Source organism: Heterocephalus glaber, unplaced genomic scaffold, assembly GCF_053883595.1.
Source record: "Heterocephalus glaber isolate CG9 unplaced genomic scaffold, H.glaber_assembly_v1.0 deba00000470, whole genome shotgun sequence".
Classification (NCBI taxonomy): domain Eukaryota; kingdom Metazoa; phylum Chordata; class Mammalia; order Rodentia; family Bathyergidae; genus Heterocephalus; species Heterocephalus glaber.
The window spans coordinates 9876504-9901098 of record NW_028258145.1 but is presented as its reverse complement, the minus strand read 5'-3'; the positions used below and the strand labels follow the sequence as shown (position 1 = coordinate 9901098).

At 51.3% G+C, this 24595-nt stretch overlaps 1 protein-coding gene across 3 annotated transcripts in view; it reads right to left on the bottom strand.

Moving 5' to 3' along the window:
• Nck2 (NCK adaptor protein 2) overlaps positions 1 to 24595 on the bottom strand; it is a 115008-nt gene that overhangs the window by 4406 nt on the left and 86007 nt on the right. For all 3 annotated transcript variants that reach the window (XM_004844491.3, XM_021258145.2, XM_021258146.2), the window contains exon 4: positions 11331 to 12043. In XM_004844491.3, coding sequence (XP_004844548.1) covers positions 11331 to 12043 — 713 coding nt within the window. The remainder of the gene's footprint in view (positions 1 to 11330; positions 12044 to 24595) is intronic.

Here is a 24595-nt window from a genome sequence, read left to right as displayed (position 1 = left end):
CAGTCTGGTGTTTAGGGAAGGCTGAAGAGGAGTGGGTTGTGGTAAATACATGGTTCACCCGATGTTAATTAAACCCGATGGTCAGCAGATGACCTTCTGAACAGAGAAATTTGTGCTCAATTTAAGTTCCTTAAATTAGCACCATGGAGTGTGCATACATGCGTTACGGCAGCCAAGCTGGCGTGGCACGAAAGGTAGTTTTTCATTTCACAGGCTCCTGAGCAGAAACCTTAAAGTTAAGGACACAGAACAAACTTAGCCAAGCAGGAGTGCTGAAAGTTTCAGTGTCTTATTTCAAATGGAGCAGACTTCCCTCAGGAAATCTGAAAACAAATGGTCTCTGCCCTTTCACATACCATTAGGTGCTAGGGTGAGTATCCCTTACCCAAGATGCTTGGGACCAGAGTATATACTCATATATACTTCTACACACAGACTGATGATATAATTTTATACAATATTTTAAAATAATTTTTTAATTTTTGGTGCCGGGGATCGAACTCGGGTCCTTGTGCTATTTTAAATAGTTTTGTACATGAGACAAAGTGTCATGCGTGTGGAATTTTCCACCAGTGGCCTCATGCTAGCACTCACAAGATTTCAGCCTTTGAAGCACTTCGAATTTGGGCTAGGGTGCCCAATGTGTGCCACCAACACCTCTCACTGGAGTCTGAGATGAACAGGCCAGGAGTCTCTCCAAGCATGAGCCCAAGCTGGCCAATTCCCAGCCCTGGACCTCCTGAACTGGGAAGTGGCCCTGGTGAGCCCTGGCCACCTACGAGTGACCCTCAGCAGACTGTTTCACAGTCCTTCAGGGCACCCTGATGCAGACTGAAAACCAAAATACACTCCAGTTGGAACACCAGCTGTGTTGGAGCCACCAGAAAAGATGGCAATGTGATTTACAGGCATCACAACGGGACCTTGCCCACCTTCAATGAGTCTGCCATGCCTTTCTAGTTTTGCCCAGACACTCCTTGTGGGCAAATTCCCAACAAGACATCTGGGACACACTGTAGAGCAATGCAAAGCATCCCTGCATCTGCTGGAGACACAGCTGCACCAGACCCCAGACATTCCAGCCTTCAACAGCGCAAGGCAGGGCTGGTTCCCACGGAGGCCCCTCCACGGTCAGCTCTCTGTTCTGCTCCAGCCACACAGGACCTTGGGATTCAGACTGAGAAGTCAGAGGACAAACAGCCAGGCCACACACGCCCAGCAGTGGACTGTGGACTGCTGAAGGTACAGTCCGAAACAAGAGCTTGTCTGAGAACCCTAGCACTCACGAGAAGTACAGTCAAAACACTGGTGGACACTGAGGGCACTGGACCCCCTGGGGACCCTGCACAGCTGCTTAGTGTCTACACAACATAAGCAGGCTCAACCCAGACTGAGAGATCCTGGAGACAGCCAAGAGGGGACCACGATGCCTCTTGTACCCTAATCCTGGAAGTCACTCACCACTGCTTCTGTCGATCACATCCTGTCCATGAAGTGAGCATGGATGGGACGGGCTTCCCCTCCATGGTGGAGGGTGCTGAAGGCCTCATGGACATCTTCCCAGGTCACCCCAGATACCACACTCTTCCAGCTCCACTGGATTCTGGCCATGACACCTTCTCTGTACCTTTTCAACCCCTCCTCCACAATCCCGAGCCCCACCCTGCCACTAGACTTACTTAGTATCACTTCTCTTGCTGATCATGGGGCAGATTCTGCATTTTCTGATGTTGGACACTTTGTCACCCACTTTTCTGACCATCCCTGGTATGGAATGAGTCGTCTGTTGTCATGGTTACTGAATAGATGCCTTGGGAGAACTAAGTGCACTTGGTTCTCTCTCTCTTCAGGAAAAACCCATAGGCAATTCACAGACTGGCAAAAAAAAATGACTTCTTTGGGGCACCCATGATTATTGCTTTTGTTTAGATTTTAGGTTCCCTACTTGGATATAACCGCTCAAAGTCCAAGAACCTGATTGAACTCCACTTCCTGGTGTCAGAGCACATGACTTAGAAATTCCTAATTTGATCACCTCAGCTCATTCACTGCAAGTTTTGCAAGAGTGAGCGTTTTTAGAGACCACCGGGAGCTCGCTCAGTGACTTTCTGCAGGACCAACTGGTGCCTATGGCTTTGCCTTCTGGACCCGAGTCTTAAATACTGACTCCAGGGCACCTCCATGCATTCCTAAAGTAGACAGCCTGCTGCTCAGGTCCCATCCTCCCTTGATCCAAATTTGAGAGTGAATGCTGCAAACAATGCTTGATGCTCTCTTTCTCCCTTGTCCTCGAGAGCTTTAGCATGAAGTCAATTTTCTTCTAGCCAAGGTACTTTGAGGAAATAGGAGGGGAGGGCGGGACCCCACTCCTGTACCTCCTGGCTCCTAACACTCCTGCACACCATTCCTGTGGATGACAGCAGGGACGCCTCTGAAGTAACTCACCAGGTCTTGCATAGACTCTGGGCCGATCTCTAGCCACCCCGTCCCAGGTGAGCGACTGAGCGTGCCCATCCACAGCACCATGCACCCCACAGGGAGGTGTCACTCTCCCTTCTGGTCCCTAAGTGGCTGTTTTGTTCCTTTACCTCTTTAAGGAAGACACTGTTTGGAGAAGTGGCTCACTGTCCCCAGCAAGAAGAAGTGTGTGTGGGCACAAGCCACACCGAACCCAGCAAACCTCCCCTGTCTCAGCTCCAGGAACCCACTTCTGCCTCATCCTGGCTTCTCTTAGTTGTGGTCAACTCATTACCCAAGGCCACTGGAGGGATCAGCGGTCCCCTGACTGCTCTCTGCCTGTCCCTTGTCCCCGGAGCTGTGACCTACCTTCAGGACCGGTGCTGTCTGTCGACAAACATCTCTGACTTGTTTACCCCATGGGCCCAAAGCCAAGCCACTCAGGACATGATCATTAGTGTGAAAGAAACTTCTTTTAATAAATAAAGAAAAGGGGCTGGGGATTTAGCTCAGTGATGCCACGCCTCCCTTGCAAGCGCAAGGTCTTGCGTTCAATCTCTGGTACCAAAACCAAAAAACAAAAAACAAAAATAAATAAAGAAAAATTGGCCATCAGCTAGAATAACTTCAAAATAGGTCTACCTTATCTTTAAACAGATGTAGCCTCCAAGCCCGGTGTGTCTATTCCTCCTACCCGCCCTGTACTTTTCAGAGTTGAATGTATAGACCTTTAGCTACTGTCCTTTCATTCTTGATCTTTTCACAGTGTCCTACCTGGGGTGACTCAGTAATAACTGAAGTTAGAATTTCATAATGTCTGAAAGGGCTGGAACTGGTTTCTAATCCTCAGCCCAGGGCTCCTCAGATCTCAGCATCAGAATCACTTAGGGCTTGGGAGGACCCAGGAATCTGCATTTCTCAAGAGGATTGTGGACAGCAAGGAAGGTAAGAGCAGTTGCGGGGGGGGTCTCTCCAATGGTAAAAACAGAGATATAGCAAGGGAGACTCTGTAAAAATAGAGTAGAAGGGGAGTCTTCGTGGGAGAGAGGAGCGGGGAGTCTGCATGGGGCTGTGGCAGTGGATCCACAGCAATGTGAATGTGCTTAACACACTTAGCAAAAACGCTATTTTATGTTAATATGTTTTATCACAATAAAGCACTTCCAAGGGTATGTGCCGCCTTGAATTCCAATGGGAATAGGCGAACTGTGCCCCTTCTGCTCTGGATGCAGGAGCTAAGTTTAGCTGGCCTTGTGGGGGCTCCACAGTGGCGGGAGGTGCTCTTGTCTTTGTCACCACTGGCTCATGGTGTCTGGGACTGGGGAACAGTTGCATAGGCAGCAGCCATTTCGACCTCCCCAGCACTGCGGCTGTGATGGCTGATGCAGGAACAGTTTCTCCACAAAGTACTCTTCTCTGCCTTTCAAAAAAGGTACAGTGTGCAGCTGGGCATGGTGGTGTGCACCTGTAATCCCAGCACTCTAGGAGGCAGGAGGATCCCAGGTTCTAGCCCAGATTGGGCAACTTAGTGAAAATGTCTCAAAATAAAAAGCAAAAAAAAGGTCTGGGGATGAAGCTCAGTGCAAGGTACTGGGTTTAATCCCCAGCGTCGCCAACAAACAAAAATAACTACAGCAGTGCTGTCTGACACTGACATATGGGCGTCTTTGGATAGGTGACATTAATCCTTTAGGGGCCTCCTCTGTGGAGCACATGCACTGTCCTACCACAAATGTAAATATTTCCTGTGGGTTTCTCCTGCAAATGGCAAAGGAAACATTTCCACAGATCCCGGTCCTGCTCTGTGCTGCAGTGCAGTGCTCTGTCACCTCCAGTACCCAGCCACCTGCCAGAGAGAGACAGTCCTGGCTTCGAGCTGGGCCACACCCACACTTTCCTCTGAGAGTGACACGGAGACTGGCGATGGCCCTGTGCCCTACCTGAACTTCCCAAGAAGTGCAGCCACTTTCTCCAAACGCGCCCAGGCAGGAGACACCGCCCAGCAAGGCCAGGGGTGCCTGTGACCTGTAGCCCACACCTCCTCCCTCCCCACCTGCATTTCTGTTTGGTTTTTAAAAATACAGATCAAATAGGCTGGCAGCACTTCCTCCATTCCATCCCACTGCAAGTTTAAAGTCTTAATCAGATGGCCGGAGAGCAAGCCAAACTTGGACCTGGTCTGCAAGCAGAGGTAGGACATGACCTGTGGACACACAGACACACTCAGTCTCTGCAGCCCTCACTAACAGGGTCACAAACAAGACCCAGAAGGGCCCCTCGGGCTCTGCACACACATCAGCCACAACAAGCCTGTCTCAGACTGGAGTGACAGGATCTGATTTGACCCAGGTCTTTCTTTGCTATTGCACCTTTAAATATTTCAGAGGAAAACATTTCTAATGTGCACTGTTGATCATATACAATTTCTACATAAACATTTAGAGCTAATGACCTAAGGGATTTTAATGAAAATATTTCTGAACACTATTAGGGCTAAATTCCTTGGATATTTTTTCTTTGTTAGTTTGGAAAGTTGTTCTTTGGTTCCAGTTGGATGTAAATGATGACCACTTCTCTCACCTGTGGCCGTGGTGGCAGTGACATACTAGAGGCCACGCACGTAACCCAAGCCAACAGAGCAAGCCCACACTATGCCATACACAATGGTCCTATGCAATACTACACAATCAGCTTCTCAGTAATATGGAGAGTCCTTCCTGGTGCTATGGAGAACAAACAAGACAGAGGTGACACACACTCTCAGCAAGGGAACACAGCCAGGTGAGGCAGTCACACCCCTGAGGGACACCAGCTTGTGGGCGTGTGACTGCAGAACCTGGCCCAGGCCCACAGCAAAGGTCAGGGTACTGTACACCAGAAGGTTGTGCCTGAGCCTTGGGAGTGGGGTGGGGTGGAGAGGGAAGGGCCCACCAGAAGCTCGGGGACCACAGCGTGGTAGGAGCGCAGGGAAGGAAGGAAGGAAGGATAAACACTGCCTGCATGTGGGGTGTGGCAGAGCACTGTGCTGGGGGCCATCAGTAGTGGGACACGAATACGATGGCATTGGTGATGATGGGCTGGAGACACAGAGCCTCACCACAGCCCGGGGGCAGCTCCTGGCCAACCCCACCACCTCCCGAAGAATGGGAAGTCATCAAGTTTCAGGACAGCCTGTGCCCCGTTCTGCTTCCCCTTTTGCCACACTCCCAGTGAGAGGTATGTTTCGTTTTGTTTTGTTTTGTACCAGGGATGGAACTCGGGTCCTTGCACTTTCCAGGCAGGCAGCAGAACCAATTAGCTAAATCCCTGGCCCATCAGTGAGAGGTAAAATGCATGAGCTCCACGGGTTGGGTGTCCTTCATGGGAAATAAAAACATCTCCAGATTTCGGAAGGTTTGTACCTAATAATGAAGTATCTTGGAGAAGGGCCCCAAATCTAAACACAAAACTCAATCTGGTTCCAGGTCCTGTGTCCCATATGTGCCTCAGATGCCCAGCCCGGGGGTCACATGGTGCAATGCTGTCAGTGCCTCACTGTGACTGTGACTGTCCACAAGGATGGGGTGGAGCTCCCACCATGACGTCTTGCTGCTGCTCAGAAAGCTCCAGATTTTAGAGCATTTGGGATTTGGGGTCAGGGATGCTCAATCTATCTTCATTTTCTTTACAAAGAATGTGGTAGAGATAAAATTCATTCCAACCTTTTCATAGCATGGAGTGGCTTTAGGCTGAGCTCTAATATTCTCCAGAGCACTCATCATCACAAGAGGCCAGTTTTCCTGCCTGCACATCACAGACACCTCTGGTCCCATGTGTGAGGGTAATGTGGGCCCTCGCATCCCAGCCTCTAGGGAAGGACATGTCATTGGTGTCCCCTGGCTGTGCGGTTAGAACAGGATTCAACCAGACTGTGGCATTCCTTCTCAGAGACAGCAGTGTGACCTGTGGCTGCTCACCTGAGTTGTAAAAACGGACAAGCCAGGGTCCTGGCACAGCTGAGAAGCAAGTGCTGAGCACGGAACTCCTCCAGAAGAGTCCATAACAGAGGACCTCACAGAGTAAAGGGAGCAGGAAAGGGGACATTACCAGGACTTCTGCCTTGGGTCCTAGCCTGTGAGCCACAATAGCGCAAGGCGAATTCAAGAACAGACAGAAACGAGACTTCGACTGAAGAAGTTGAATCTTGGGCCCTGGTCAGTGCTGCTGATGGCAGGAAAGACAAAGACCCTCAAGCACATCCACTATTTATTAAATACAATCGTAAGAAGGAATAAGGAAGCTAGGGAGCTTTGAAGTCATCTAGTGAATTACTGCCAAACACCTGGCATGATGGCACTAGGGAGGGCTGTTAGGGAGTAGGCACTGCTTATCTTGCTAGGATAGAAGAAATCAGTACAATTAGCAAGCAACCCACAAGGTCAGTGAGAAGCAATAATTTAGGGGAAAGGATTTTAACTGGGGTCACACGGACCTCAGCTACATGTAACTTAGCAGGGCCCTGCCACTTCACAGACCAGGACTTAGGCCTCAGTGACAGCCATTAGCAAAGGAGCAATACTAGCCCAACTCTGCTAGCTGACATGCCCATTTGAGTCACAAAGGGCTTTGGTCTGACTCCTGATATAAAACAGTATAGCCGAATTAAGGAAGGCAAGAAGCACGTGCCACTTATACCCCACTAGTACAGGGCGGGGATGTCTCCTACAATAGAACCTTCCAAAGTCAAGTTTGAAAGATTACACAGATTCAGGCCTAAAACTGCCATTTGGTACTGGGCACAATACACAGAAATGAGACAGTACGAGACCAGTCACATGGAGACCTCATGACCTGGGCAGCTGAAGGTCCCTAGGTGAGTCCACTGCTGGCTTTGCTCCCCTGAACTGCCGGGGAGCTCTTTCCTTGAGCTCCAGAATGCACACAGGAACACAGGGGCAGGTGTAAAATCAAACTCAAAAGAGTAAAAACAAGGGCCTGGGTTTTAGCTCAGTGGTTCTGTCCCCTTTCTCGAAAGCGCAAGGACCCGAGTTCCATCCCTGGTACCAAAAAAAAAAAAAGAGTAAAAACATGAACAGAAACACTTCAAGAGATGAATTTGAGGCAACAGTGCTACATAAAATTAAACTTCAGGGCAGAGCTGTAATTTTCATCTTTAAGCATTTTTTACAGTTCCTGGGGATGCAGTATTGTGCAGAAATGGTGTTTTAATAACTGTTATAAAATGCATGAAATCATTTACAAATGCATAATAAGTGCGAGGGACCAGCAGCAATGCTGCCAGAGGAATGTGCTGCCAATGCAAATTCTGGGGCCCAGACCAGAACACTGTAGGTGGGTAGGTTCCCCAAACCCCTCTTTTAACAAGGCCCCAAGGGATTCATGTAAGAACTGCCACATGAATCCCTGGCTACCGAGGTGGACTGATGAAACTGTGGTTAGAGAAGATTTTCATAAGAAATTTTATAATTTAAAAAATCTACCAAGGAACTCTTCTAATTCTTTTATTTTCTGGCCAGGCAATATGAACAGATTAAAAATAAGAGGAGCAAAGCACATATCGACCTTTTGTAAGGCCAATAGATATATTAAATTTTCCTTAGGAAGACAGTTTTTCTCTATCCAAAGCAAATGTGTTCTATGACAAAAGTGTGCTGCTGTGGGACTCGCTATGTAGAAGGGAAACACTCTGAGATCTAAAGTCTCCCAGACGAAACAACCCGTGGACACGAGTTCTGAGCCATCAGCCCTCTGTCAGCCGGGTTCTGCTCTGACCCCTCCTGCTCCACCTCTATGAGGATGAGGGATATGGCTACATACTGACAGTGAAGTGCTGGCACCTTGCACGTCTGGCCAGAAACAGAGTTAACTGTAAGCTGGTTTCCTACGGAGTCCAGAGTTTGTGTGTACATGTGTGTAAGGACTTGTGAGCTCAGAGGACAGATAGGACCCTGACTCCTGGGTTGGGTAGGACTGGCTCACAGCTGAAGGGGCTACTGTGAAGCACTCAGGGAAGATAAGAAACGATACCAGGACAACTGGAGACAACATAGGGAAGGAGAGAGACCGGGAGGAAGATCAGACAGGTGAGCCTGTCTGTCCACTCCCCAATGATCCAACAGGTGTCCAACAGACACTTCTGGACAGGATGGCCCGGATATGGCAAAGGTTTCAGTTGTTGTTCTTGAAATATGCACCTGTCCCCTCAAAGGGCCTGACTTGCTAGCACCCAGAGATGGACATGCTTTTATTCTTCAAAGGAGAAAAATAGCAAGCCTTTTAAAATGCAAAATATACCAGCCAGATGAGGTGGTGCACCCTCTACTCTCAGCTCTGTGGGCGGCTGAGGCACTCTACTCTCTGAAATCAGCAAGTTTGAGAGACCAGCCTAGGCAACTTATGGACTTAGCTTGTCTCAAAATAAAAAAATAAAAAAGGGCTGGGGATATAGCTCAGTGTGAAGGTTTGGGTTCAATCCCAAGTGCCATATTAAAAGAATCTAGCTCATTTACATCTCGGTCAGTGGGACATTTCTAAGTGACACACATCCTGAAGGTGCATGTCCCAACGGCTGTGCTGGCTCAGAAGCCAGGCTGCCTGTGGTTCCCTCCATCACAGGGAGTCCCAGGCCCTGTGACACCAAGGAAATGGCATGAAGAGCCGGCCTTTGAGTCCCGTGGGGAGGCTGAGCCACACAGAAACCTCCGTCTCATAGCACACGGTGATCCGAGATTATGATAGATCACAAACCCAAGGGCTCTCAGTGGCTTGGTGGTGGCTGTGAAAGCCAGGCTGTGACCCAAGAGATCGCAAATGAACAGGAAGAGACGGGGCAGGGTCAGTGGAAGGCTGAAAAGGACTACGTGAAGGATATGTCCACCTGTCCATCAGGCGATACCAGAGATCGGGCCTGGTTAGGACTCAGTATGCCTGGCCTGCTCTGCCACTGCTGAAGGAAGCCACATGCCTACAGCCCCACAGATGCAAATGGCATTGTCACTAGAGGTCAGCAGGATGATCACCTACACACAGTGGGGCCTCAGGAGCCCCTGGCCACGCTTGTGCTGCTGCCTGGAGCCTGTGAGTCCCAGCAAGGCATAACCCCCGCCCTAGGTTCCCAAGCACGTGGTCACACACCACCGTATCCCACCTCGGCTCTTAAGTTAAAGCTGAATGTAAACTACCTAGAAAAGATCCATAAAAATGGTTAAAAATGCAAGTAACTGGCATTGCTGTCATCTACAAAGTGGATCTAATAATGCAAGACAGACAAAACAGCGCGGTCTATTCACATTCTGAGCTGGAACCAGAATAACACAGGCCACTCCCCATTCAAAAGGACGTGGTCCCTGGACTCAGACAGTGATGAGCACCCGCAGTGTCCCATGCAGAGGTGACACTGCTTCCATGAACCTTCTCTCGGGGCACCACCCCTGTCTCCCACACCTTACACAGAGACCAGGAATAGGTGGAGGGTACCACACTTCCTGGTCTCCTGCCTTTCTGTCTATACACTTAGCCTCTTCACACTCATCATCTTTAACCAGGATTATGCACCCAATTTAGAGAATTCCCCAGGAAGAACATTTGATCCTACAGTTGGTTTTGCAGCTCTTTCTTATAGTGTCCACACCACAGAAAGAGACAGTGCAATTCCCAATTCTCTGCTGCCTTCAACTTGCTCTGAGAGCACCAGGCGCCAGGCTGATATTGCATGAGAATGGCTCTGGGTGACATCCTGCCAGCCATGACCAACTCTAGCAGCTCCATGAGCGGCCTGGGTATTCCAGTTTCAGAAGTGGGCCCCTCCTAGCGCCTGCCCTAGACATCTCAGGGCGTGCTGGCCCTGCAGAGTGCTGACAGCAGAGAGGGTCCACTCACCACCCTGACAATGCTGAGGACAGACCCAGCCCCCTTTTACGGCCTTGAGCTCCTCCTCTCTGCCATAGGTCCTGAGTGCACTGGCTTGTGGAGAAAGTGGTGCCAGCTGGGCACAGGCATATGTCCTACCTTCTGCCTTTGAGAAATGAAACCAGGGCTTCAAGTAACAATGACATTGGACACTGCATTCACAACTCTAGTATGGGGTCTCACTATAAAGAAGGCAGCTTTGGGGACAGCTGCGTGTCTCCATGGGGCACATGGGACAGGCCAAGACTCCCTGAAGGGGCTTTAGCCTTGGCTTACAGCTGAGTTGGGCGGTGCTGCCACAGCAATGAAGACCTTGGGATGGGATGGGATGGGATGGGATGGGATGGGATGGGTTAGAGAAAGACAATGCAGTTGCCACTGGAGGCTGTGACCCTCACACAAGGGCAGCAGCAAGCACTCAGGGGCAAGGGTCTTTCCTATAGAGAGAAGAGGACGCTTGGGGCTCTGGGACAGCCCTGGGGCACAAGGACACAAGGCCTAGAACACTCAATTTACCCTCCTGCCTCAGGGAAAGCAGGTGGCAACAGGGACAGGTGCTCACAACACCCCCACACAGACCCACACCGAATCACAAATCTACAAGTTGTATTGAGTCAGCTTATATCAGCTCCAGATGCCCTTCACTACCTCCAGAACATTCACACCACCTGGCCGGGGGCGCTACCCAGGAGCTACCCTGCAAGGGACACACAGCAGTGCCAAGATCCCCGGGGGGCACCTGAACTGCAGCAAGTAGGGAAGCCCAGCAAGCACCACGTTCCTTCCCATGCACGGGGAGAGGAATAGAGTCCACCCCCTGCATTGGGCACAGGAAGGGAGTAACAGTAGCTAACGACTCTAACAATGCAGTGTGATAAAGTTAACAAGGGAAGCTGTTCCCTGTTTGCCGATGGGGTAACTGACTCACAGATGACAGGGACCACTGTGTGGCCTCCTGCACTTACCGAGGACTCACTGTCTCTGACGAGGAAGTCGCCCTCCACGCCCCGCTCGTTGAGCACGCACTCGGCCTGGTGGCGCGTCACACTGCCATAGTACCACTCTCGGCCCGCGAAGCGCCCGCTGGCTGAGGGCCCCGAGAAGCCCGGGTGGGAGGTGGGCACGGGGTGCGGGGCCGGCCCATCGCTCAGCACCATCACGTAGTTCTTGGGGACCAGGCCCACCTGGCCCCGAGCGTTTTTGCACTTCCACCACTCAGGGTCGTTCTCGGGCTTCTCGATAACCTCCATGGTCTCGCCTTTGTCGAAGTTCAGCTCCTCCTCAGTGGCCGAGCTAAACGGGTACAGTGTCTGCACCACGTGCAGCGTACCCCGAGTAAGGCTCAGGCCGGGGGCCCTGCGTGGCCCGGGCATCCCAGGGAGTTCGGCGGCTGCCGAGTCCACTTCCTCCAGCACATAGTTGGATGGGAACCAGCCCACCTGCCCATTGAAGCTGCCCCGCCACCAGCCGTCGCTGCACTTCTCCATGACAGTGACTCGAGAGCCCTTCACCAGGGACAGCTCGTCCTCACGCTCGGCCACATAGGCGAACTTGACAAAGGCCGGGATGCTGAGGTCGTAGATGCGGTCGGCTGCACCATTGGCTGGGAACTCAGCATCCGTGCTGGGTGTCGGGGACGCGTCCCGCGCGCTGGGCTTCCTGCGAGTCCTGCCGAGGCCTGAGGGGAGACAGTGAGCTCAGTTTGTGTGGGACCCGGGCACGGGGGACATGCGGGCTGGGTCAAAGCACCCTCTGGAGGTTGCCTGTGGTGTAGAGAAGTTACTCTGGGTAAGACTAAGCTGAGCTCTCCTCCACTCATACACAGGTCACCTGGGACCCAAAAGTGACTAGAACTGTGCAGAGTTAGGGAAGGATCACCAGCATTACACACATCCCAGGGTCCCTCAGGGAAATCAGAGATATGGTGAGCAAAGTTCAAATTTTTTAAAATTACAGTAAAAGACACACTGCCATGAATCCCTCTCAAAAGACTCCTCTCTTCCATTCAAACGCACTCATCCCATTGTTCTTGTGACTCTCAGAAGCAGCTTTAGAGTCCTTCTTCATGTCTTTACAAGGTGTGACCAAAAATTCAGTGAATGCTGCTGTTGAGCACCAACCAACAGAAAAGAAGGCTCTGAAGAACATGACGCTGTGTCCTCATTTACCTTATTCACCAGATCTGGCACTGTGTGACTTCTGGCTCATCCCCAAAGTCAAAATGACTGTGGAAGGCTTTTTGAATCGATTCAGGACATTGAGGCAGCCAGTTGACAGCCCAACTAGGGACTCTCAGGAAAGAGGGCTCCAGACCTGCTTCAGAAAGTGACAAGGACGATAGGATCAGTGAGTTCAATTTGAGGGCAGTGTTCTGAGGGGGATTCATGATAGGGTCTTTTATTGTGATACATTTTTAAAGTTTAAACATTCACCATGGGTTCAAATCACCTCTCAGAGAAAGGCATTAACATGCTCTGCAGCCTTGATCTGGGCAGATGGTGGGCTAAAGGAGGTTACAACACTGCATCCTGAGCAGTCAGCTCTCCACAGCAGCTGCAGGGCCATGCCATCCTTCCCACCCCAGGCCCAGGCCTCCACCATGGAAGCCCAGACCCTCCTTTCTGCCCCTTGTTCTCAAAAAGCAGCCAAATCTCCCACAACAGACTGATGTGTATTAGAAAACATGAGCCACTATGTCAAATTGAAGGCATCATCGCTCAGATGGTGACTTCAATTCCAGATCTACCGCGTCCCAGATGGGCTGGATGTGCTGCAGGGGTGGGATATGAAAAGCCTTACATATGCTTTAAACCAGTTCTGACCCGCGGCACTCTGGAGCACTCCAGGGCAGGGACGCAGGGTGGCCCTGAGGGGAGGGCCAGGATGTCCTGGTCTTGGCTTGCAGCCCTCCCCACAGGTGGCCACTGGCCTGCCAGCATGGTTTCTGCCCAGTCCACATAGAGGATCTGTAGCTGTCCTTCTCCCTACAAAAGGACACCAAAGAATTCTGGGGCACCTTACCTCGCTCTCTCCTTCTATGTCTCAAACTGGAGGGGAGATGGCTGGTCCTCATAGCCGATTGGGCTTCCACTGCCTTGCTTTTGGGCAGGGCTTGGAAGGACTGAAGCTGCAAGGTGGTCATCCTCGCCTGGGCAGACGAGCTGCTGACCCAGTGCCCATAGCTGGGTCTGAGGTCTGCAGCCTGGGACTCCTGCCCAGCTCGGTGTGGGTGCTGAGGTGTGTGCAGGATGAACGGGAGTCACCCACGCACCGATTCATCAAGCAGCAGCTTCCAAGGCCTCATCACAGACTGCACTGAGTTACACTCCCAGCTCCCCACCCCACCCCTTTAAATGATGAGACATGGTTTCGATAAGTTGCTATACTGCCCAAGGTGGGCTTGAACATGCAATCCAGTTTTCCTGCTTCAGCCTCCCAGAGCACTGAGATTACAGACACGTGCCACCATGCCCAGATCAGAGAATGGACTCTGAAACTCCTGCTTGGAAGGCAGGGGAGCCTGAAGCCACTAGGCAGGTGACAAAACCCTCCTCTTGAGGTCTATGCTATGCCCACGCAGCCTGGACCAGGGAGCATGGCTTTTAGGGAGACAAAGATGTCAAGAAAGAACACCTGGAAATTTATTTGGTGGACCCAATCGAATGTGTGGGCCACTAAAGCACCTGAAAGAGTCCTGGAGGGCCAGTCTCAGTACTCAGCTGGGCATAGAGCCCCAGGCCCGGCAACAGCAACTGAGTGGATGTGTGGCTCGAGGCCACCACAGGGTGTTACCAGTGCCCCTGTAGGACTGACCCATGACTATGGTATGTTATTGACCTTTTCCCAAAACAAATGTGAGTTCACTCAAGGAGCCACAGAGTTCCCGTGACACCAGGCACCCTGAGAGACTTTGCCAAGAGTGGGAGAGGTATAGGCCCGGAGAGCCACCTCCCCAGGAATGCCAGGCCCTCTGCACACCGAACCTTGGTGCAAAACCACCCCACCTAACTCTATCAGAACATAAACAGCAAGCTCAGCCCCACAAACTTCGTCGGCTATGACTGAATGTACAGTTCCTGACCTGTCACGGAACACCATAGCCTGGCAGCCACAGAGAGCTGCTTCCCCCAGGAAGCACAGGGAGGTCCAAGGCCAGGCCGGAGTTCTGGCCACTTCCTTCTGAGCACCCCGCCCCCCTGCCCACTCCGTGGCCCATCTTGTGTCTCCTCCCTGTGTCCTCCTGAGGTTAGCCTGTGAGGGGTCTGTATCTGATTCCCTATGCCTCTGCAGTGCTGGGCATTGAACACGGCCTGCCTGGTGCCAGTCCATGCCAGGCTGGCAGGGCACGCCAGTCCCAACCTCAGTTCTTGCAAAACACCAATTATGCTGGGTGGGCCTGCCTTAGTGATCTCCTTTAAACTCCTCATCCTTTGAAAGAGATTCTGCAATGCCAGGGGTGAGGGCTTCAACACTTGGACCTCAGGGGAGACAGCTTTGGCCCCACGACCATGTTCAGAGGAGGTACAGGCAGTACAGAAAATGCTCCGGGGATAACTGTTACTGTGCATAGGAACTGAGTGGGGCTTTGGATTTCTTTTTGCTCAGAGCTCTATTTTACCAAGAGGACCACAGTCCTCTTCAAAGACCCTTGGCTCTAATCCCAGGGATCCACCATGGCAGTCCAGATGGCCACCAGGACAGTCTGCCTTCTGGGCTTCCAGCACCTGGGGTAGATGTTCTCCACTGCAGCAATGCCACCTGGAGCTGCTGCTGCAGTGAAGCTCAAGGTTGGGGACAGCAAGGGACTCCGATTTCTTGCCTTTCATGTCATCTGAGCCCACATGGCAGCAGCCTCCCTCTTGCTGCAGATGAGGAAACCAGGGCTCACCCAGCAGGGTGCCCAAGGGAGCCTGCATGACCCAAAGTGGCCAAGACGAACGGCCAAGAGCAACGTTGTGCAGCACAGCTTGTCTTCCACAGAAGATGCCCATACTCTGAGCAGGGTGTAGAGCCTGTCCCGATACTTTCCCTCCCAAGCCACAGAAACGCTCCCTGATTCTGCAGCATCGGTCTGCTGCCAAGGAGGTCCAGGACTGGGGCGATACTGCAGCCCAGGGATGAGCTGGGACAGAGTCGCTGGGGCTGCTGGGCAAAGGGACCCCTTGTTCCTCTTCTTTCTCCATGCTCCTCCTCATCCCATTACTGCCAATGGCCAGAGTCAGGGCCATCTGAGACACTGAAGGAACGAAAGACCCTGAATGTCAGGAAAACAAAAATGAACTTGGCTTCCCTCGCCCCACTGCTGTGGATTCTGGGCAGCAGCAAGTTGGCTGAGGCCATGGCCTGGGGAGGGCACAGAGGCAGTGGGCACAAGAGACTGTGGAGAGACAAACGTCCCAACAGCAGAGTGGATTCTCTGTCTAAAAGGATGCGGCTGCCACCTGAAGTCCAGGTCAAGCCAGCAGTAGCAGTATGATTTACAGGCTCTGGGGACCTGGCACCCCACCTCTCTTCTCACTGGACCAGCCTTGTGATGACCATGAGATCAGAGCCAGCACCTGTGTCACAGGTGACAACAGTGTTGCTGTGCATGTGACTTCAGCCCAACCAGCACTGCCCTGGGGCTCTCTAGAAGGCACACTACTGGTCAAAATGGAAAAGAGGGAGCAAGGGACCTCACCTCTGCTCATCTTTTCTCCTGTAAAGTCTGCACCACCTCCTTATTCCGGTTGGGTGTACAGGAAACCCCAAGCCCCAACTTGTGGTTTTCATTTTCACAGGCTGCTGTGGCTGGTTTCCTCCTAGAACCTGATATATTTCCCAACAAGAGAGATGAAACCTCAGCCCACATCTCCATCACTAGGGCCATATGCACTTCCACGAAGAAGTGCCACAACCACTTACGTGGTGGATCAGAAGCCTAGTAACCTGGGTTTCTATTCTCCCTGTCTACACCACAATCCCCAGCACTGTCTCGACGGCCTGCACCCCTGGGGCCCTGGACCGGACTGTGCAGGCTGGCCCAGAATAGGGGACCCCCAAGGATGGGGAAATTCACAGCTCGTGCCTCTCAGGACCTGAGACATGCTCATGCAGGACACAGATGGCCCCAGGCTGCTGGCTCACACTTACCAAGGCGCAAGGTCACACAGGGTTTAAGCCAGGCTTTGGACAAGAATTCCAAGCCTTCACTCAGTCCTCTAGACAATCCTAAAATGCTACTACACAGAGTTTGTGTGGTGTGTGAGCATGTTGGTGGCTGGTGTAGCTGTGTGTGCTCTGGATAAATCACGGTGTAGATAAGAATATCTAGAATGTGGCCACTACATAAGCTTCCCAATCACTGGCAGGCAGTGCATTAGGTCAGAAGGAGCACCTTCCCCAAAGCAATGACTTTATCTACAGTGTGCTCAATGATGTACAGCTGCCACAGCCAGTATGTAAAAAGAACAGAAAAAGCATGGAAAATTGCCATGAAAAAGCAGAACAAAATGTACCCAGATGCTTTCTCTGGGATGGGAATTCTAACACCTCAAGCAGAGATGGGGCTCAGAGACAGCTCAGGTTCCTTGAATTTATTTAGCTACCACTCGATGGGTCACAGATTCATCCCCAGCACCAAAATCACAGTGTTTAAGATGGAGGAGGAACCTCAGAGTTCCCATGTATGTAATCCGTCCTGGCTGCTACAACAAACTCCAGAGTGGGTGGTTTATGAACATCAGGAACTTCTTTCCCAACCTGGAGGCTGGGAGTCTCAGATCCTGGCTCACACCAGGAGGCTGCTGGCTGCCTCCCCATGGTGGGCGGAGAAAGGGTCTCCAAGGGCCTCTGTTTAAGGGCCCAGAACCTCCATCCTTGAAGGCTCCACTCTCAGGACCTCCTCATGCCATTGCATGGAGACTTGGGTTCCAGCATGGGAACTGGGGAGGCCACAGAGGGCAGACCACAGCAGCCCAGCCAGGGATTCTCAGGCTGCAGCCCTGGGGTTTCTGTGTGTGCTGCCCAGGGAACTGGGGGTGAGGAGACAGAGATCCTATGTCCCTGAGGCTTCCTCTTCAGTGCCCCTTGCAGTGGCAACAGTGTGCTCTGCTCAGGGGCCTAGGGTGAGATGGTGATGGTCTCTGAATGGCTCCCGCCTGGCCATCCCAGGCCAGGCTGACAGTGTGGACCCAGTTCTTCTGAGCCAAGAGCCACCCTGGGTGGCCCTGGTGTGCAGCCATGGGGGAAGTGACCAAGGTCTGTGAAGGAGTCGGCTTGCTGCTATCACAGGAAAGGCCAGCCACAAAGCAGGTGTTTAACAATAACAGTAACAAAATAACAGTAATATGCACTGTAGGGCAGAGAGTTCTTGTTCTTGAGCAGACAGATGGCGCTGTTCTAAGTGGCAAATGGCTGAGTTGGATTTAGAGGTAAACCACACTTGCACTTTTGTGATGCTTTTTTGGCATCAGGCTATTAGATCCCTGATCCTGAGTTACATTTTTATTGATGATAATAAGCACATTTTAACTTTCCCGAATAAGATTACATACATTAAAGACTGAGTTCTAATAAAAGCTTGAATATGTCATACATTATTAATGTTAGTAATTTTAAAGTCAAAATTTTTTATATACTCCTCTCAAGATGAAGGGATGTTATAACAGATGCCTTTAAAACGTGCTCCGCCTGTCATCTTCCAGCTGGAGTTCTGGAGATTGAAGACAAAACGTCAAATTTGATAGTTCCCAGATTTATTCTAGTGGATTCATTTACCCAGTAAGCTTAAATCTTAGGAACTCTAGGCAAAATCATTTAAATTTTTTGTTACTAATCAGATCCATAACATAAACCAGATTTAGCCAGAAAACTTCTTTGTACTTAAAATGCTATTATTTGTGCTGTTACAATTAGTGATTATGGGGATCTAGTATTAAAGTCAACTAACGACAACAAAAGCCTTTGTTATTCAATGCCAGTGATCCGAGGGGATGTGCAGAAGTTCAAAGTGATCAAGCTCATTTTTACGTAGGGGATGAACTCAACCTCTGATGCTTTTCCAGGCCACTCTAGGTTGACTGAGTTTGGGTCTAGTTTTTCAGGTAAGATCAGCTTCTTCTGATTCAGGGAAGGTCCAAGTACAAAGACTTATCATTAAAATACTAGAATAGGTAAAAAGATAAAACTCAAATTTACTAAACCTGAGGATTTGGGATCAGGTGACCTTGGAAAATTAACACAGTAATGGTCTGATGTCCCAACCTTGCCAGTGCCCATTATCCCATCTCCTCTCTTTGAAGTGCCCCCCAAGCTCCCCCCTGCCTGCTGGGCCTGGGGAACCCAGAGGCTCACATCTGCATGGGCTAAGCACACTCTGAGACCAGGCTGCAGGCACGAGAAACATTGTTCCTCAGGGACTGAGCTGGAAGATGCCAGTGGCACCTGCACCTTCAGAATCCACGTGAGGAATGAAGGGGGAGAGGTGGGGAGGAGGGGTCTGGGACAGACAGACAGACAGGCAGGCAGGCAGTGGCCCCACAGCAAGAGCGAAGCTGGGGATCCAATGTGCTCTCAGTGATGTGAGCCAGCTTTCAACTTCCTTTGGTTTTTCTTTAGCTATATGTGAGCTGACTTTCTATTACATCAATGAAAAGAGCGTGAAAAAATAAACCTGCCCTTCTCCCATCCTCTCTCCTTCCCTCTACCTCCTTCAATGTGCCAAACGCTGGTGCCAGGCTAGAGTTCATCTAAAGACACTTCTATCATGCCTAGTACATGCACCCCATCATGAAGTGCTCCCCAGAGGGCCACATCAGTTCCCCAGTCCGGGGAGATGGAGCCGCAGGATGGGATGGAGGGCAGGGACTGTGATAGCGACAGGACCACACACACAGGCTGGGCGGGCAGGGCCACCAAGCGTCACATCCCTGTCTAGGTCCCTCCTCCAGTGCCAGACAAACCAGGAGAGGCCCCAGCTCAGGGGTGGGGCCACCAGGCCCACCTGAACCCAACATCATGCGGGTCCCTTGTCCCTGTGTGGGACTCTGAATCCGAATTCCCATCCCTGCTAATAAGAAAGCCCATTCCCTATGGAAGGGAAGGAACAGGAACACATATTCTAGCCTACAAACAAAAAATGGCTTAGAAGTAGAGGATTTTCTCACCAATATGAAAGTCAAATGCTAACACAGATGCCAGTGAAAATAATTTAAAAACCCTTTTCATCATAATTTTTAATGAAAGATATATATTTAGTACCTCCTGACACATATACCCGGTCCAGGAGCTTGAGCGTTTTGAATATGCAAAAGGGCTGTGAGACACTGCCCGGACAGGAAGTGCCAATCCCCTGGCCATGGCTCCATGTATGCACCTCTGCGCAAGCTTACACTGCCATGGCAGCTAATATGAGACAGAAGGGCCAGACGAGGGGCAGGGAGTGCCATGCGGCTGGTAAGGGTGGATTTCTCAGACCACATCATTTCTCAGACCCAGCTTTCAGCCTGCCTCGCTGTTGATCCCAGGCCCCAAGAATCCTATGGCATCTCCCTCATCCAGCTGTCTTCCTGGGGATGCAGAATACAGGTGACATTCATGGGGCTGTGATGAGAGCCTGCCAGCTGGGGAAAGCAAAGCACCAGCACAAAGGAGGGCACAGCTGTGTTTGTGACTGGTGTTGGATCCACAAATTGCCAGGCTGCAGACTGAGCAGACTGGGTGAGAAGGAACCTGTCTTTTCCCTAAACGCTCCTGGTGTGTGGGGCTGTGACAAGGAGAGGGGACTCATGGAAAGAGAATGCTCGGCCAGCCTTTGAAGCCTCCTTCCTGAGGAGGGTGGAGGAAGGGCTTGGCAGGCCACCGAGGCTCTGGACAAGGCAGATGGAGATGGTCCATCCTCTGAGCTCCTGGGTGCTCCCCACCTGTCTTGCTTGGGAGGGGATCCTGGAGGTGCCTGGGCTCCGAAGCCCATGGCCTGTGGCCACAGTGCCCACCAAGGGTTCGAGGGCTTTGCTCCTGGTGTTTCTATGAAACGGCACAAGCCTGGCAGAGCCGACTGCCTGATGGTACAGAAGCCCTGGGTCTGTGACCTCCGGGGCCCTTCCAGGATTCAGACAGCAAACAGGAAACAGTGAGCTGCTTATACTGGGGTTGGGGCCACCATATAAGATCCACCAGGGGGTCCAATGGACCCTCTGGGCATCACAAGGCCAGGTTTTTCTTAGCACCAGGTTCAACTCAGGCACAGTGGACAGCTAGACACTCTGATGGGTATGCTACTGGCTTTGAGAGAAACAAACCACCTCACGTTATTCCTGGGCTTCATGCATGCTTGGCAAATGCTCTGCTCCCAAGCTCTGCTCCTACTCTTTCTATTTTATTTTGAAATGGGGTTTCAGTAGGTTGCCCCAGCTGGCCTCGAACATGCTACCCTCCTGCCAATTAGAGGTCTGTTCAATGTGAAGTAACAGCAGGACAACTGCAGGTCCACCCCTACTTTACGATCTGCTCACAAACAGTTGTACATCTTATAAATTAGCCAATCAATCACTATGTCCCTAAAAAATCCCAAACACAAAAACTGGGGGAGTCTTCACCAACATCCCCCACAGTGTTGCTTGCCTGGTGGAAGAGAAAGAGGTGGTCTCGGCTCTGAATGGAGCAGGAGTGGCCCTTGGGGCCCTCATGGCTGAGACTTATGGGATGCCTTGCTGGTGGTGCACAGAATCTGGGAATGCAGCAGAGGAGGGATATTGGATGCAAGGTGACACCGAGAACACCCCTGTCCACCTGCACTGGCTGAGGGTCACTACTAGACCCCTGCCCAGACCCGCTGGAGCCCTGGCCACCTGCTTCTGCAGTGGTGGCCGTGGGGCAGGAACTGCAGGGGAAGTGGTCCTGCAGGCAGCACCAAGTTCCCACAAGGGCCCTCTATGCTTCTCACCTGCTCCTGGGAACAAACTCCAACACAGAGAGAGTAAGGAACCTTTCAGACACATGTCCAGGACCTAATGAGGGCGGGTGGCATGGAAATGCTGTCAGAATACTCAAGAAGACTTCACACACATATCCAGGCATTTGTGGTTCCTGGTCCTCTGTTCCCCTACTGAGTTCCTTGAGTGAGGGAAGGAGTGGCCTTTAGGAAGCTGAAGCTGAGTGAGATGTACCCAAGATGCCAGTCCTGGGAATTGCAGTCCATCACCTTTCGGGGTTGCAGAACGGCTTCAAAACCCAGGGCTGTTCAAGCCCCTTCCACAATGTGATGTTGTAGCCACAGAGAAGTTGCGTGTGTCCTCCATGGGCTGACATCATCTTCGATGACTTGTAGCGCCCAACCCAATGTCAGTACTGTGTGCACACTTTGGGAACAGTGGCAGAAGAGAGCTGCACACACTCAGCACAGACACAACCTTTTCCCAGTGATCTCCCATCTGCGCGTCGTCAGTGGAGACTATGGGTGTGAGCTGTGCACACCAGAGCCCACTGTGCTGGGACCTGATGTTTGTCCTTCCTCAGGACGTGACCACAGCAGTCATTCCGGGGCCTAGCAGACACAGCTGCTCAGTGTGCACACCCAGGATGAGTGGTCTTCTAAGGTGCGGACTGTCCCCCCACTTCTGGGCTCCCTCGGCTTCTGCCCCACTGGTAATCTTTTCAAAACGGTTTGTTTCTATTTTCTAATTATCCTCCCACTAATCTGCTGTGAGTTGTTTTACATTTGGGTTCTGAATGCTTGGGAGCGTATGATATACAGAAACAAATCGGATTTATTCCGGGGGGCTGGAGCGCAGCCACCCTTGGAGTTTCCATAGTGTTTGGGCAACTCGCACATGACGGCCGCTTTCACTGGGAGCCACTGGAGAGACAGGCACAGCAAATTCTAAATTATGATGTGCTCTGTTTAATTCGTGCTCACACAATGGCAGATGATCAACAGAGCCAAAGTGAATGTAAGGTGGTACAGATTATGCTGAGAACCCAGAGGCCCTGTCTCATGTAGTGAGGAGATGGCGAACAATGTATTGGAGAAGCTGAACTTTTAAAATAAGACTGAGATATCATGTCTTTTTTGTGTGGGTTTATTTCTTCAGCAGTAGGGGTTAAATCCAGGGCCTTCACACTGAGCTACATCCCCAGTCCTTTTTATTTTTTATTTTGAGATAGTGTCTCGCTAAGGTACTAAGTTGCCCAGGATGGACTTGAACTTGCAACCCTCCTGCCCAGCCTGACTCCTGGTGTCACAGATGTGCAGAACTATATCTGGCTGGATTTATGTTAGTACAAACTTTTTAAGGAGAAGGGTTTTAAGTCAAAATTTGACCTGGACTGTTTGATGATGAAGTGGCTGTCCAGGATGACTGTTTAGAAGCCTGTTTCCATGATGTGCACAATGATTAACAGGAGTTCTCTGGCTCCCAAAGAATATTTTATCCAGAAGTATGAAGGACTCCGAGGGCAAACACACCACCCAGAATCTGCTTCTCCTTTTGCATGATTTATAGAAACAAACACTTGAGAACCTAGAGTTGAGCATCACAGCTGCTGAGGAATCAGAAAATACAAAAACTGAAAATAGTTCAGTAAATCCCATTCCCAGCCAGTGTGAAGAGTGGAGCCCCCAACCTTCTCTGGACGTGTGGTGATCACCAGTCCTGATACACACAGCCGGAAGTCACTGTGGAACAGGTCCTTGTGGGTGTATGCTACACACGCTGGGCAGACAGGCACTCAGCGTGATAACATCATGGGGCACACTGTCTTCCCCATGCTTTCCACGAATTTCATTCTTAAAACATGCATCTACCTGTCTTTAAGCCTAGGGGCAAGTGATTAATAGTTTTATGAACACACAGGCATCAAGGTTGTATCACTGAGGAGTATCTGTTTGCAGAAACCTGTGTTGGGCAAAGAAAGCACACAGGGATTTCATGATGGCTGAGAGAGGATGCATGGCTCCTGGGATGTGTGTACCTGGCAAGATCCTGCCAGCACATGAGCCAGCGCTCGAGGAGGCATATCAGTCCCCAGACACTCAGTCTCCACATCCTCTGAGGGACGGGCTCTTGTTCCACTCCAGTCACCAGCAAGCAAGCCTCTGAGGCCAGGTTGATGCTCGGGGAGTACTTGTTTGCCAGAGGTGCAGCAAGGGAAGCAACTGAAATAGCTGTGCAGATGGGGCCAAAAAGCCACTGAGCTCACCAACACCAGCACCAGGCAGGTGTCCTCTGTCTCTCCCCTAGCACAAGGCCCCAGTGCCTGAGACAGAACAGGGACAACAGCAGAGATCAAAGCCAAGCTATCACTGAGTGGAAGTGTGGACTTTTTCATACGGAAAAAAAGGCTGCTGCTGCATCCCTCTCACGGTTACAGTGAAGACCCAGATGCAGGTGGCCCTGGTGTGGTGTCCAGCATGAATCAGGCACTTGGGGAGAAAGATCCCCATGCCCTTCCCTGGGAAACACCTTAGTGGCAGGTCAGCTAGGGCCTGGGCTTGGGCTCTTGTCAGCTTCAGGTTGGGGCCATGGGGATCCTCTGTCCCTCAGTGTAACCCAACAGTGCAGACTGAAAGGGCTCTGCAGGGCCTGGGGGTCCAGTGAGGATCAGGGACGTTCCCTGTGTGCTAGAAATGCAGAGAGAACCTGCTGAAATGAGAGGAAGTCTCAGACCCAGCAGAGGGAGCTATTCTGAGGAAGACTCTGCATCGTTCTCAGTTCCTGGGTCCAATTGTAGCAGACACTGGATGGTCCTCTGCAGGACCCTGTCACACTGAGGGCACCCCGGGGCTGAGTGGCACTGTCACCACTCCTTGGCCCCAAGTTGCCCAGCAGGCTGAGGAGGACTCTGAGCCAACCCCAGGGTGTCCGAGTTTCCATACAGCAGTTACAGGACAGTGAGAGGTCACCTCTCTGGCTACTTGAGATGGAGCTGCAACCACCATGTCCATCACCCCAGTGACTTGTATTTCCACTAGAAGGGCATTCATCACACCCAGGGCACACATGTCAAGGAACTGTCAGTAAGTAATCCTCCAACTCTGTCCACGTTTGGCTAGGTGGGCCATAGCCTGGATTCTAAAACAAGGAGTTTGGTATTGCCGAGATTGAGATCCCTCCAACTTTCCACAGGCGCTGAACCTGGGACAGTGTCGCCTGAGACACACAGAGGTCAACACTGAATCCAGATGGGCAACTCCAGGTCAGAGCTTAAGTCCCGTCGAGTCCCGGCCTGTGACTGTGCTGGTGACCATACA